At 36.4% G+C, this 17131-nt stretch overlaps 1 protein-coding gene across 1 annotated transcript in view; it reads left to right on the forward strand.

The window, feature by feature from the left end:
• Positions 1-7673: 7673 nt before the first annotated feature.
• LOC115443701 (transcription factor SOX-21) overlaps positions 7674-17131 on the forward strand; it is a 56297-nt gene continuing 46839 nt past the window's right edge. Inside the window, exon 1 of the mRNA XM_030169220.2 lies at positions 7674-7992. Coding sequence (XP_030025080.1) covers positions 7988-7992 — 5 coding nt within the window. The 5' untranslated portion in view covers positions 7674-7987. The remainder of the gene's footprint in view (positions 7993-17131) is intronic.

Here is a 17131-nt window from a genome sequence, read left to right on the forward strand (position 1 = left end):
TCTACACGGGGCATCGCGTTGATGAAGACCGCCATTATTTATATATCGCACTAACGTAAAATAAATAACATATTTTGCAATCTCTATAATTGTATTGTTTCTATTGTACGTGATTATGTTTTAGATATGCGCATATATGATACAGCAGCGCTCTGATGGTACAGCAACGAGGTCCTGGGTTCGAATCTAGGGTTGGCCAGTGATATTTGGGTTTTTCTGCTCAGTATCAACCTGGAGTCTTACAATATCTATTCCTTGTGATTAGTTATTTGGAACCAGTCTAAAATGACTCCGCGACTGTGGACGAAATATGAAACGCTACTTCTCATAAAAAGTACCAAACACCATCTCAGCATCCCGCAATTGGCCACGTAAATGATCATCGCAGATTAAGGCGCGGCTTTTCGCTCGATCGACTCTCTAAAGCGCATGGGGCGCGAACGGTGCGGGTTTGAGTACCGCCGCGGGCATACACCGCTGCACGAATTACCTGTTTGTCAAATAAAAATTTGGCAATTAGTGATGTGATGTTATCGATAGTCTGATGGGAGCATGGCAGTAGCTAGAAGGGGGGGGGGGGGATGGGCACTCCAATATTGTACGGGACTAACACGTAGAGGATAAGGCAAACTGATTTTTAAAACCAACAAATTTATCAAATTTGCAATTATAAGGGCATGGAAGATGTTTATAGTATGGGGCATAGGGTCCTCCTTGAAAATAACTAGAGGAACTTGATGAGGATTAAAGTTTCCATCCCAAGACACGCACTTCGAACTTCGAAGTAACGAATTTCAATTTTCCAGGCAATGCTATTACTATTATTCATAATCACTACATAGTACAAAACAAAGTCGCTTTCTCTGTCCCTTTGTGTGCTTAAATATTTAAAACTACGCGACGGATTTTGATGCGGTTTTTTTTAATAGATAGAGTGATTCAAGAGGAAGGTTTATATGTATAATAACATCCATTAAATAGTGGAGAAATACTGTTATTTTGTTATGTTATACCCGTGCGAAGCCAGAGAGGGCCGCTATATTAAATTAGGGACCCCGATTTCGCACGGGTAGCGCTATCCACAGGTGACTTCTAATGCTCCGATGCCTACCTAACTTTACAGCAAGCTGGGCTTATTATTTCACGTACAAAATCAACACATTATGAGTTTAAAATCTGAATTTATTGCACGCAAAATTTGCTTCCAATTTTTACACAAGGAATCCTACTCAAAATACGATAAAAGGTCCCTGATCGTCAGTAAACAAGTGAAAAGGACAGTGACATTATCGACTCCCACTCGACGTCACACGCATCTATCGACATTCGACAGCGCAGCACTGACGTGAGAAATGTAAATATGCATTGACCGAGAGCTGCAAACTTGTTACACTTTTATATCATTTAAATATAATTAGGTAATAATGTTTGCCGATTGCCTCGTTGCGTGCGCATAAAGGTGTGGTTGAAAATTCTTCTGAGTGGCTGTTTGGGTATAATCGCCCTTATGGCAGAGGCCGTAACTAAGGCGGGCTACAGTCGTTAACACTAATAGAGACAAAAAAAAATTAGGAATATACTGGTAGGTCTGTCATATGTAAGAGTCCGCCTGGGTCCCAGGGGCAGTGTGGAGTTACTGTTGTGTTCCGGTTTGAAGAACATTTGTAGCCAGTGTAACTACTGGACATAAGACTTAACATCTCATGTTTCAGGATGGCGAGCGCAGTGGAAATAACAAACAATACTTTGTAATTCACGGTGTTGGATGGTGCTTCTCCTGTTTGTGGGCGGTCGTATCGCTTACCATTAGGCGAACGTCTAACTACTAATAATAAGTACATAAAGTTCGCGTTTACGATAGAAGAAATGCTTCTCGGCTATAGCCCCAAGCGTAGACATGACTGATGTTTGAAATCCGACCTTATTACAGTCAAATTTGAGGCGAATATTACGTCATAAATTGCAGATTTTATAACGAAATATCACTATAATATATATCTTTCTCCAGTTGGTTCTCTATTGTTGAGAATCGGATTCTTTTATTTTAATAATGATGTCTCTTTATCGACTTCGGTCTTCTGCCTGATGAAGTACTGCTTTAATGGAGATCTTCAGTGCATTGAAATTTACGGACTTGGTACTAGTTTTCTAATAAATATAATTAATAATAAACGCTTAATTTTTACTTCTAGCCGCCTGTCTGAATCCAACGCCCAGAAGCGGCTCCTGGGGGTGGGGAACCCCGCACTTATAGGGGCCTTGCGCGGTACCTTAAAAGCCCTTATTTTACGATTTTGCCGACGAAACTGTTAAAATCGCGGCACTTTTAGTGCTCCATCCGGGCTTCGCGTCGTTTAGGGCCGCCACTGCCAACGCCCTCTGGAGGAGGCTACTTCATGCGATTAGAAACATGTCTAGCTCCGAGACTAAATTACGTCACAATGTGCGAACAATCGCTAATCATGTTGTTTATTTGTTCGTAGGGCGTTGTAAAAATGACCAATGGAAGCCAAGGACCTTAAGATGTACATAATAGGTAAATAATGTGTCTACATTAAAATAAGTTGAGTTATAAAGCTCCAGGTTTGATACTCTGGTCAGCCAAAAAAAAAATTTGAAAAAAAACACTGCAAATCGTTTTCCCACCTTCACTTCAATCGAAATATCCTATTTTATTTATTTAAATTAAAATGTTTGAAGTTTCATTAGCAAAGAAAAAAATGTTGATGAACAAAAATCTAAAAATAAAATTATGTTCGCAACCACTATAAAAATATGACTTTTTAAAATCTTATTTGCAAAAACAAAGTTATAAATGTTTTTATTCAAAAATAATATGCGCAGAAGCGTTTACTACACGTTAAAATTTTATGCGTAAATATAATCGCGATAGGCGCTCATCAATGCCCCGCCATAAAAGCCATAACAATTTGACAACCCTATAAAATCGGCAATGTATAAGTAATTAATATTCTCAATTCGTACCGCAATAACATTTAAAAATCAATCAACCAGTAGCTCTAATAAAAAAGGTATCTGGTGTACCGTCACACTGTATTGAATAACTGAATATTTAAATTGTTCGCATTATCAACATTGTTATGAGTAGCTTAAATGAAATAGATTTTACAAATAAATAGCAACTCTTTCGTTTCAATGAGCGAATATTAAAATTGTACGCATTAAGCGATCGATTCAAAAATAGAACATAACGGCTATGGTTCATGCAACAATAGAACCAGTGAATATTATATGTATCGAAATTATTATTTTTTTGCCTATTCCATAAAGATATTTATGGAACCGATTTGGAATACCTATGCTATAAGCTACTAGTTTTATGTGTTGTTAATTTTTTTAAGATATTACGAGCGTAGTTTTAATTACGTATGTTAATACATATTTGCCATTGACATTTTTACGCTTGAATATATGTACGAGTATACTATTATGCTTTGAAAAATCGTGTTACTATTTGCTACAGTCCACAAACGCAATCTCTATATTTAATATACTTTATAGTGATAACCCACCACTTCGCTATTAAGCTTGTAGCAATGTTGGTCATGTGTAGATAAATTCCTTTTTTATATTCTTTTCTTCTGCTTACTTAGCAATTCTTACGCTAAGTATGATAAAAATGATCAAAATTATAGCCACGTACACCAAAGTATTATGTAGAGGTTAGTGCAGCACGCAACCTAACATATTATCAATACACGATTTAGTTTCTATACGGTATTTACGAACAATATAGACCCCGGCGTACAACTATCAAAGAGTTTAATCGAATAATGTCATTCATAAAAATCGGCGTGAAATGCATAAAAACCGATCAATCGAAGTCACAGGCGTCACTTAAATATTACCATAAAAATGTGTAACGGATTTGCGTTCGATACAAAACTATGCACAATGCGCGACAAATTCGCAAAATGGATTCCATTGCGAACGTCAGACGTATTAGCATACGGCGCGATGCGTGCGAGCGTTGTAATGCGAGTTATGTGATATGCTAATGTTGTTTTATTGTGATCGCGCTCGATCGTGTTTATATCGTGTTATTTGTTATTGTTGCGTATTGTAAAATTTGTACGGTCGCAGCTTAGTTAGCTTTGTGTTTTATATTGTTATGTAATGGTTATAAAATTATCTGAAAGAAGTTACTTTCAATTCGTTCTACATATTTGTATATAAATAAGTTGTGACAGAAGATGTCGATGTACCAGATTGGCAGAAGACCGACGTTTCTTGCTTAGCTTGCTTTGTGAATTTAAAACCTCAACAAAAGTCACGTACTGTATTGAAAGTTGATCTATTTAAGTATTCAGAATTCAGGAATAATAATTTCAACTTAAATTGATTCTTCTCGATCTTTAAATCACAGTATGTTTCACAAAATGATTAAACAAATGTTAAGAAATACTTCGTTTAGTTTTTACAATTTGGCACCTACTTGATTTCTCCGAAAGAAAAGTCGTTATAGAAAAACCTGCTCAATGTACTCCAAGGCCTGAAAATTTTGCCAATTGGCGGTCTAAACTCCATATATCATATTAAGTCTATATTGATTACCTACCTACATGATATTTGATAGCTATTTTGAGAAGTCACTACATTAATATGGTAAAACTTTTTAGATATGCATTATTATTAAGAAATATTTTTATTTTTATTAATAATATAAGTACCAGGAACTCACAGATCTAAAGCATAAAAATGTGTTAAAATAATAGCTCAAATAAGGCACAATATATAACTTTAACTTTGGTAATTTGATCGACTCTGATTTCACATGGAAAGTGTTACTAGTATTATAAATATTAAATGATATAGCAAAAAGTAGAATTATATCATGCAATAAAATAAAATTTATATCATAAGTGCGTATTGCTAATATACACACTATGAATATATTTTCAATTTAATTATTCAACGTCATACAAATCCAATTCATTATAATGGCCCATTTGCCTTTCACTAATTTAAGTATTTATATCACTTCGCCAATAAATGAATTTGTAACGGTCTGTTAAGTTCCGTTGTAGATCTAATTTGAATCACAGTACAAAAATAACAAGGCTACCTGCTTTAACACATGTTTCAAACATTTACATGTGTATACGCGCCCCGTCATATGCAAAAATCATTTATTGACGTTTAAAATTTCTTTATCAACGGCACATGTGCCGATGCGAATCGATGAATGGAATTTTTTTATTGCCAATAAAAATTGTATGCATGCGCAGTTAATTTGCGTATGTCGCTTTGTAGACCGCACATTGTGATACGGCACAGCCCTTAGGGCGCGACCCACTGCCCCCGTGTCGCCAACATTTCACACAAGCTAACAATTCAATTATCGAACGCCTTCATTGTGTCATATTCATAAATATCATTTTAAATGGGCTAGCATTTTACGGTGGCCATGTCGATTCCTCGACAATCCCTCATTTGAATTAGAACGGAATGACATTTTGGATTTCATACGAATACAGATATTTTTGGGTACAATTACAAATTTGCATTTAACTTGTATTGTCAAGTTATTGGATCATATCTTGAGTGATAGACATATGTTAATTTTTTTATAGAATTCTATATCAGAAGCCGTTGCAATTGCTTCCTTGCAGAACGATGTTATTCTTTAATCTATCTTCCGTTATGATATCTATTGATGTGAAAATTTAGTATCCATTGTACTTAAGTATTGATCCTTGACCTTAGAAATATTGTAACGGTTTCTCAAATACGAAATCGATATTTTATTGTATTGCACTTTAAGTGTAACGTAGAGTTTGATGTTGAAACGAATTTTTCTTTTCATTTGAAAATTTAAATCAATTTCGTTCGGTTTTTATTTAATATTATAAATAATTTCTATAATAATAATATTATTGAATGCTTAAGGCAATGATCGTGAACTATAATACAGATACGATAGTACAGATCTGGTAAAGGAGGAGAGACATTCTCATCACGAACAAGAACTGAAAGTTACTCTTAGTGTGTGTGAATGTGTAACTCTCTTGGGCTTTGGATAAGGTGTTTTTTTCAGTTAACACCTTCGAATTGGCTGTTAAATAATTTTATTTATTACAAATAATGAATGATCAAAATAAACAATTGCTTTATGAAAGCTTCTCCACACGATTCCGATTTAATAAGATGGACGATGCTCGCAGTAATTAGTTTTATCAACATACATTTCGAATAAATCGATACCTATACTACAATAGTCACGTAGCTTTAATGTTACTATGGCAAAATTGAAAGAACGACTAATAAAGTTTATAATATAAAAATATGTAATAAACATTAGTCTTTATATCACGCAACAGTCTATAAACAAGATTACCTATTTGCGAATTAACACAAAAAAACTTATTTGATATCACAGGAGTTTTGTTATAATCATTAAAGTAAAACAGCTGGAGGGATCTATGTTTGCAGCTAATGCAATGACTTTTTCGACGTTTAAAAATATATTTTTCGTTTTAAATTTATCACAATATGCTATAACTATGCTCCGTTTTATTTCGTATAAACCTACGTTAAGAAAAGATGTGTTAAAAAGAATTGTCTTCATGAGAATTAATATTATATACCTGATATTATATTCCTAATTGTTTATATTTCGAGTCTTTATAGATGAACTTGGATTTATATACATCAGTAGGTACATTAATAATATACAAAAAGAGCATACAGGCATATGTAAGAGTTCCAAGAAAATTGACAATAAATAGGCAAGCTATTTTGTCGTATACGGTTAAATCCTTCATATTAACTGGTAGATTCAAATAGGAATATTCCCTTCGATGTATAGCTTTTTAAAATATTACAGTCGATCTTGATACCCTTTTAAAAGACACTTTAAGAATGAATATATACCCAGTGGTTTTAGATTCTGATAAGAATATTCCAGTTTCCAATAACGCATTAAATTTGCATTAATACTGTCAAGTTATCGATTCTAGCTTCCTGATATCTTGATCAAGATACTGTTTATATTTACGATTATTTATCTTTTGCTTACATCTGAAATGAATTAAGCTGGTGATAATTTTCTTGTAAATAATCACTTATATTATGCCGTTTCTTATGCCTGAATGTATTTATTTATAAATATATAATATAACTGTATATTTCTTCATGCTATTTCATCACTTTAGGTAAATTAAACATCTAATTACAATATTCTGGAAACCATTATTGTTAATTAGTTAAGTTAAACCTATATTTCCAAAAATATTACTTTATATTTACTTGACAATTCTTTTATGGATATTTTTAGATGTCAATAAGGTATTATTTGCTTTGTTCTTCCAATAAGCGATATAAAGAAATAACGCTAAGTGGTCGTTGAATGGCGCAGGTGAATCAACCGCAAGCTGTCATACGAAAATATTCTTGTTTCATACGGCAACTCATCGTAAACAAAAAACAAGACAACAGAGCAGAAAGAGAGCGAGACTCGCGACGCACAACGCGCGCATCCAATTTGTATTGTACGCCCGGCTAGTAAACGTTTAAATTCTTATTTCGAATTTCGAACTGTTGGTCTCGTTCTGTATAATAACATCCGTAAGGCAATGGCAGTTGCTTGGCCAATAGGAGCGCTCGTGGGCGGACTGGCGCACCGCCATTGGCGGAGCTGCGTCGGTTTATCATTCGATTTGTCGGTAGTGCGGTGACCGCAGTCGCGCCGTGCGATTGTCAATTGTCGCCATTGTATCGAGCGAGCGACGGACGCGTGGAGCTCGCGCGGTTGATTCGCAACACGCGATACGATAACGCTAATCGAGTAAATCGATCGTGTATAACAGTTTAAACGTATAATGAAACATTTGTAAATTACTATTGTATATTGTTTGCAATTAAATTGTCAACGGTGTTGTGTTGTGGCGACGGACTGGGTCTTTGAGCGTGAAAGCAAGGCAACAAAGTGGATCTTGAGTTACATCAACGTGCCAGCGGTCACTTTATGAGGTAAACATGATTTATATTGTAAAAAAATGTTATAGAACGAAGGCTTAGAGGTGCCGAGTGGCGTCGGACGCTGGGCTAAGGTCAGATACACTCGGAATGTCGTTGAACCTGTGTCGCATCGATTTGTTATGGTGTTTGTTGTCCGACTACAGATTATGGTCGAAGTTTGCTTGTAACATCACCGAAACTGTTCTCGGAGTTGCTTTTGAATTGTCACTGCTGTTCCAAACGATGTGTTTTGCGCGAACAACAAATAAGGGATTTAACAATTAAGTGCTAGCCATTGTCGTTTGCTGATGTTTTGTAGCAGTAGGTAAGCAGTTATATTATGTATACCGTATTTAGATTACGTAACGATGACTGGGCAAAGGCTTCAACATCTATGTATGAAATCGTTTATTCAATGACCTAACGGAGGCTAATAAAGGGCCCACAGAATTCTAACTTGTCAATTTATTTGCAGCAGGCCTACATAACTTAAAATGTTTAAGTGCTTTACCCACCGTCTCATATTATTTATTTAGGTATGTATTACATTGTACGTAAAGAAGGTTTTCTGACTCTTTCGTTATTCCTTTTACAAAATTATATAGATCACATTCTAATGCGTAGATACAAATTTAAGAACATAACAATAACAAATTAAGTTGGTATATAATATAAGTATTTCTCCAATAAGAAATTAAGATTACTCGGAGTTGCTCACAGGCAGGACCTATTTAATAAAAGGGAAAGGATGAAAAAATATACAAAACTTCAAATCGAAAATGCGTTGCGGTCCGCGTCGGCAATACCATACTTGATTAGAATTTATTAAACTTATATCGGGCCATCCATGTTCCGTTTTACCGTCATTTTCAAACGATCCCTATCTTTTTTCGATCTATTTAAAAAATGGACCAATCAGAACAAAGTATTTTTGACATGCTTACAAATAAGTTATTTTGATTGGTTCATTCTCGGGATCGGATTTAAGATTGAGTTTGAGATTGATATTGTTCTTTGAAAACGGCTATATGGAGGCGAATCCATTTTTTGAAAATATGGGAGTTATAATCGTTGGATAGCTTTGATAACCATACAGGTAAATAGGGGGTGTTTTGCCTCTTTTATCTATATGGTTAACAAAGCTGCCCTTCGATTAAGTATAGTCTTGTAATAGCAGACGGATATGTCCACATATACGGAATAGGACCCCTAACTATAGTTACTTAGACAGGGATTTCGTAACTTTCTGGAGACAAAAACAGACATAATATACCTTCAATAATGACTGCTCTTATAGCAGCCATGTACTTAAGTACCTACTAGTCAACTGAGGCAGACAATACCTAGATACTTACAACATACAAGAGGCTCAATGGACTTGTTTCCAGAGTTTAATAAATAAATAAAAAAAAACAACATACCTTTATTAAATATTAGTGGCGAGGTGAATTTTCCGAAAGGTAACAACCCAACATATAGGTATATGCATGAATGTTGCAATTCGTTTTGATAATTAGATTCTACATAAAAGGAAGTTGATAGGTATTGGGTTATATGGACCCTTCGCATTGATAGACACCTATATTCAAAATAAAAATAATAATATCAGCCCTGTATTACTTGCCCACTGCTGAGCACGGGCCTCCTCTACTACTGAGAGGGATTAGTCTTGTCCACAACGCTGGCCTAGTGCGGATTGGTAGACTTCACACACCTTCGAAATTCCTATAGAGAACTTCTTAGATGTGCAGGTATCCTCATGATGTTTTCCTTCACTGTTAAAGCGAACGATAAATTCACAAAGAATACACACATGATTTTAGAAAAGTCCGAGGCGTGTGCTCTTGGGATTTGAACCTGCGGACATTCGTCTTGGCAGTCCGTTCCACACCCAACTAGGCTATCGCCGCTTTAGACTTATAGACACCTAGATAATTGATAATTAGGAGATAGGTAGGTAGGTATAAAGAGAAGTTGGATTTACCTATTTTTGAATAGATATTATTTAACTATAGGTCCTTTATTAATTGCTTAGGTCAATTTGACAATAACTAATTGTTTATTGATAAATATAAGTGGAGGTAAGTATGTCCTTAAAAAAATATGTTCGGATTTGTTTTGACCAATTCATAGTATTTAGGCATCTTAATATTTCATGTTTCCGTTTCTCAGTTATTGTTAGCTATGTAGAAATGTATGTTTTATTTGTCAGTGTAGTTATTATCTTAAATATTAAGAATAAGAAGTAATTTATTACTCTTGTCTGTTTAGGATACATTCTATTCGACAGCCAATTGTCTAAAACCCACCTGCTTAAATAAAGTGTGAAGCCGCGAATTATATTGTCAGTTTTGCTAATATATTTTATTAAAAAACAAATGCTTATGGATATTTAAATGTATAATTATATACATTTAATAATATTGGTGGCGTAGTTATAATGCTAACGAGGTACGAGTAAGACTACCGTGCTGACGCTGAGGCCCTGGGTTCGAATGCTCGGGTCGACCCTAAAAAAATAGTGACTGGGTTTTTTCATCTTGTAAAAATTACTCGCAGCTCGGAGTCAAGAAGGCGGTGTATTACTCCCGCGTCTCGGAAAACACGTTAAGCTGTTGGTCTTGCGCGATCTCTCTCCGGTCATGTCGGATTGCAGCCTCACCGGACTGAGAGTGAAGGAACAGAGCGCACTTGTGTATTGCGTAAACACTTGTGCGCTATAATATCTCCTGCGTACCTATCTGATATCCGCTGGGATTGGCGCCGTGGCCGAAATTCGGCTAGAAGGGATTAATTCAATATGCACCAATTGTCTTGTCTCTGAATTGCTTGTCGTGCAGGGGTTCATAAAGTGATTGAAAAAAATATCGTGGGTACCATATGTATTTTGGATCCGGATTTTTTTGTGTATTTTCTTACTCTTGCGTCCTTCATGGTCACAAACCATGAGAATGAAGGCTGCAGTCTTCGAAACGGTCTAGTAAAATAAAAAACAAAATCCTCGGTAAAATCAGAAAACAAAATTAATTTCAACAAGAAAATAAAGCTAAAAATTTAAAAAACTTCCCAATTATCCCCAAAACACAAAGACAACATGTCCAAACCCCGACAAACAATTAATTATGTTGTTTAGCGTTTACAATTAAATTGGCAGTTTCTCAGAAGGGAATTCCAATTGGATTCTAATATGTTATTATCCTTGATGGAAAGACCTCAGTTGCTAAGTTTGTATGTATGTACATTGTAGTCAGTATCTACTAAACGTAAGACTTAACATCTCATGTCTCAGGATGGTGAGCACAGACTGATTTCACGAAAAGACAAATATGCTGGCACAATTCCTATTCCTGCCGCCAAGCTGTGGGTAGTCACTGTCGCGTTCTGATTTGAAGAACATTGTAGCCAGTAACTACTGGACATAAGACTTAACTTAATCTCACGTCTCAGGATGGCGAGCGCAATGGAATACAAAACAATACTTTGTAATTCAAGGTGTTGGATGGTGTTTCTACTGTTTATGGATCGTATCGCTTACCATCAGGGGAACGGCAAGCTCGTCTAGTCAAAGCAATAAAAAATAAAAAAAAGTTTGGTGGTACGATTCCCAAATTTTGCCATCGGAGTTTAAGTTCAATATCAATCCGTGTAGTTATGAAACAAATTGTTAATTAGCTCGTTCGTCTGTATGGCAAGCGTGCAAGGTACCTTATATTCTTACTTTAGTAAAGACCAGCTAGTCATTCAAGGTACTTTTAAGAAGAAAAGCAAACCACTCGCCTGATGGTAAGCGATGCGACCGCCCATAAACAGTAACATACAGAACTTTGAATTACAAACTGTGTTGCACTCCATTCCTCACCTTGACATAAGATGTTAAGTCAAGTAATAAAGTTAGTGCAATCTTCAAACCGGAACATAATAGCGCATACTCTGCTGCTTGGGGGTAGAAATAGACACTGCCGCCAACTTTTTGCTGGTGGCGGGATATATTTATATCCGACCGGATAGCGACCACCGTACACAAGGTGTTAAAACCCGCCATAGTGGCCCACGTAAGTGTGTCGCGTTCTGGGATCAGCCTGTGTATATCTGCTTCGAACAGGCCGGCATAATAGGGTACCGGACTCATTTTTGTTCTTTACTATTATCAAATATTTACATAATATAAATTATAACACAGAAGGAATTATTAAAATCCGGTAAAAAATCAACAAGTTATAAGTCTTTGAATTTCGGTGGAAGGGGTAATTAACAAGAAACAGAAAAGAGACGAAATATCCACATGTGACGTCATCGGGAATTACGACGCGTGCGAAAAAAGAGATGAAGCGATATCCCCTCATCGCGCCCACTTCTGCACGTTACAATATTTTAAATATGAATTACTCGCTCATTTTTTAACCAATTGTTATGCAGTTTTCGCAGGAGTGCTTCTTTTTCGTATTATTAACCATTACATATAGAATAATGTACAAAATCAAGCATAGGCCGGTCCCCTATTGTGTCAACTATCGAAGGGTAATCATCTCTCGTCAGTCGACATTCTATTGGTCACTACACCACTTACCATCAGACGCAGAGAGATCACTTTGATGTGAGCGTATAAAAATACCTATCCATAAGTTACTTGCATATGAGAGACCTACCACTAGTATTCTTTTGCTGGTTTAAGCAACAATATAGTCCCAGTTAAGATTCTTTTTAAGTAGATTAAATTGTTTATATTGTGTCCTATAAGGCATCCAATAAGATTAATAAGACGGGGTGGTTCAACAGCTAGGGAGACCGGGTACCCTATTAGTCTCAAGTAGTCTTTACTACTTAGCTATTTAAGTCTCATACACGTTATTAACATTGCAATTTATTGCACACGCGTTTGTCTGAACAAGCACTAAAGACCTATTCACTAGTTCTAGCTTTCCAAGCATATCTCGTCCAACTCGGGCGACTTTAAAATATCAAGATTTTTTGTCATAATCAATAAATAACCGAACTTCCTGTCAAGCAAACTCGCGTGTGGAAGCTGTTCTAAATTTAAAAAAATAATTCCAATGTCGGCCAGCTACAAAGACTAACAGCCATTGTAAAAGTGTAAACGATAAAGGGTATTTTACAACAGCGCGTTGTAAAAACACAACGATTGTGCCTTCATTAGTGTGTACGCGCCTCTAATTGGCTTTGGATGAACTCATTTCAGCGCTGCAGTGCTGACGATGACTCGTTATATTAAACACTATTTTGATTTAAATCCGTTTTTGTGCTGGAAGGTGAAACGGTTTGACCAATCAGCGGCCTAGTAGGGGCTATCACTTCAGCGCTTTGAGCTGGTGATTTGTTATAATAAACGACGTTGCGCTTTAAATCAACTTTTCTGCTGAAGTGTTAAAGATTTTAAAATCCGAATATCGAATTGATTTATTAATGTTTGCATTTTTTTGTTTATATTTTCATTTTAATGTTACGTTTTATTTGTTAAAGTATTCGCTTTTTTATTATTTCAACATCGGTTTTTACCTTATTTAATTGAAATCATAAATTAACGTTTTGTTCTTGTACTCTATGACAAAGACAATGTATAATTAACATAAAAAATACCATTACAATGGTGAAAAATAATTTTCTAAACCGGCTAATAAATGACTAAGTTCTGAGGTTATAAACATAAAAAAATACACGTTGAATTGAAAACCTCCTTTTTTTAAATCGGTTAAAAATTCAACTTGCAACAGGCGAAAGTCGTCACAATTTTGCCGGCCCAATTCGATCTCCAACCCGTATTACGAGCACACAGCCACTTACGGTAGCTACTTACAAGTATTTACCACGTAATCGACGGTTTTCGTATATTATTCCCAAACGAGTACAGCGCGGCTTTTATCTGTACTGGCTGTGTTCTTGCCGCAATGTAAATAATCGGCGATATGTCGGTTTGTTCGGCGCATTAGCACTGCTCGCTCCGAGTCTACTGTTTATATCCACTGCGGTTCAGTAGGATATTAAACCATTATTAAGTACGTCAAAAGCCTTAGACTGACTGCCTCGGTGGCGTAGTTGTATTGCATGCCCGGTACAATAGCGCTCTGAGGTCCTGGGTTCGAATCCCGCGTCGGGAAAAGTGATACTTGGGTTATTCTGCTCAGTATCAGCCCGGAGTCTGGAATTTGTGCCCGATATGGCGATAGGCTCGCCCCCATCACATCATGGGACGGAACATATTTGGCGAAAAGTGGGTGCCTTAGTTGCGCCTCTGCATACCCCTTCGGGGATAAATGCGTGATGTTATGTATGTATGTAAAAGCCTTAGAGCCTTAGAAGTCTTCTAAGACGAAATAATATGTCTATGTCGACTTTAGGATCCAATACTCAGACAATCTATGGAGATGAAGAGTTTGTTCAACGCGCTAGGAACTACTAAACCGATAAAATTTTTCATTAAAGGTTACATTACTTCTGAATGCTATAATAATAGGCTACTTATATTTTTTTTCACGTGAGCGGAGCTGCGGGGAAACGTTAGTATTCAGACAATACTCGAAACGATGTAGATAAGGCATCTAAAGACGTAATAATAAATATGTAGGTCTTGTGGTCCAATGTTCAGATAATATGGTCTTATATTTGCTCAGGCTTAGGCTAAAAAAATAACCGAACAAGCGTTACTACTTAGAGAAAGGGTACAAATAAGATCTTGGAGTCCTGTGTGGCTTGCCTTGGTTCTTCGACATCGTTAGACGGAACAGAGTCAAAAAGAGCTCTAGTTGCAACTGTGATTTGAAATTAAATAATTAATCTGCAAAATGTTATACATTAGTAAATTTCTCAAATCTCTGCCAACGCATTCGGGAATGAAGATGTGTTATCTATAAAATAGACAATAAATAGGAAGGCATATCAATGACAATTGGTAACTGATTTGTTTCTCTGATGTTAAATCACTTCGGCTGCCGTGGTTGCTGAGCCAGGGGATCGCTTGTACACCGTTAGCAGGGCACCCCCGGTGATAACCACGGCAGATCTCCAAAAAAGAAAAAACACTTGGGCTTATAGAAAAAAAAAATGCTTTATTAACCACGTAGGCGAACATGTTGCATTAACTTAGAACTTAGCAAGTTACCAGAAGGTCTATCTCTTTCTCTCTGTGTTTACATGTCGAGAACTTAGCAAGTTACCAGTCTCTCTCTCTCTGTAGTCCCTCAGGACTGAGGATCGTGGTTATCACTGGATGTATCGCGTTTAGGATTATTTGTCTCCACCACTTTCTGTTCATTGCATCTTCAACTAGTTTATGGAATTTGGTGGCAGACCTTTATCTGATCTGTCCAAAGGGTTGGTGCTCGGCCTCGAGAACGTTTGCCACCAGACGGTAGCCATTAAAAATATCGCACTCTTAATAAAATTTCAACCCATTCCAAAATAGACAATTTGTGGGAATCGTCAAACAACCAATTTCTGTTTGCGAACTTTTAAGTTTTTTTTCATGCTATAAGTGAAATTATTTACCTATCTTTAATAAGCTCAATTTTATAGCAACTTCAAAAAAAAGCTAGTAAACAATGTTCGTTTTCCGACGACTGCCACAAATTAACAATTTTGAAATAGGTCATTATTTTATTAAGAGTGCGATATGCTCCGAAATTAAACTGACGTTACTCGACAGCAGTGTGACATGTTAGTCAAAACATGTCAAGACAAACTAGTTGATACGTGTAGAACATGTTTTAAATGTATTTTACACTCACGCCTTTTATCTCGAGAGGGTAGGCAGAGGCGTACCTGGTACATCCATTATTCGCCGTGTATTCCGTCCCATATAATAGGGGGTAAGCTTAAAGTGAATCCTCCTAGCCGAATTATGGCCACGACGACCAATCTCAACGGAGATCAGCCAGGTACGCAGGAGATATTATAGTGCATAAGTGTGTGCGCTCTGTTCCTTCACTCTCATAGTTCGGTAAAACAGCAATGGGACATGACCGGAGAGGGATCAAGGGGCGAACCTATATTATATCAGGCACAAACTCCGAGATGATAAACAAACACATCACTGCCAGACTCGGCGATCGAACCCAAGACCCAGCACTGCATTAAATTGTAATATAATTACGCCACCCAGGCAGAGTTTTGATAGATTCTAGTAATAACTAGTGTATACTCACGGTTTGGCCTGCGTGTAGTTTTTTCGTACCAATAGTGTCTATTTTTCCCAGTAATTAGCCTATATTTCAGGACTTTGTGCGCACGTGTGACGAATTTCATCCAAATCCGTTCAGCCGTTACATTATCACAAACTATAGCATTTATAAGTAAGATAAGATTATTGGATATTTTGATGTTTACTTTTATTACTTCATGTGTTGTGTATTTAAATGATTATTTGCGTTTATTTTATCATTATCGTGACTATGTATTCAAAAATATTGATTTTCGGTCATTATGTGTGATGTTTCGTGTAAATACTCTTTGTGGCTTGTTAAAATATAGCTTTTGAAATATTGCAGTACGCTACAGCCATGTGCCTTGTCTAATATCTGAATAGTAGGTTTAGTTGAAATATTTCCTTAAAATATGTGAAATATATCTTAATCTAATAATTTCTTAAAATATTCCATAAAAAACGATATGAATTACAATTATTATTAAGATTGCAGCGATATAAAAATTATTCTCTGTCAAAGGTGGTTAGACCCAAGTTTTGTATTTGGTATCCCGTAGTTTTAGCAATGTGCCTCTTGTTGTAATAAATTAGACCACTTAGAATGACTGCTTCAATGGCGTTCTAATTGGCCGAAATTCGGCTAGCAAGGAATCATCAAATTAGTCCTCTAAACTCATCAGCCTAGAACTGTCCACTGCTGAACATAGGCCTGAGCGCGGCACGTTGCTCGGTCCTCCGCTCTCCTCATCCAGCGTCCATCGGCGATCCTGCGAATGTCGTCGGATCAGCGGGTCGGAGGAGGACCTCTAAACTATATCTTTTTTTATCATTCTGTAATTAACGATGGACCTATTTAACATTCATGTATAATGGACTCCTTAAAGTACAATGGCATTTGAACAAAGGTACTCAATGAATACGAAAATCTTAAGTCGGAATTAAGTATCTAATGTACAGAATGAAGCCCCTAGCCCCACGGAACCTTAACTAATTATC

Source organism: Manduca sexta, chromosome 23, assembly GCF_014839805.1.
Source record: "Manduca sexta isolate Smith_Timp_Sample1 chromosome 23, JHU_Msex_v1.0, whole genome shotgun sequence".
NCBI lineage: Eukaryota > Metazoa > Arthropoda > Insecta > Lepidoptera > Sphingidae > Manduca > Manduca sexta.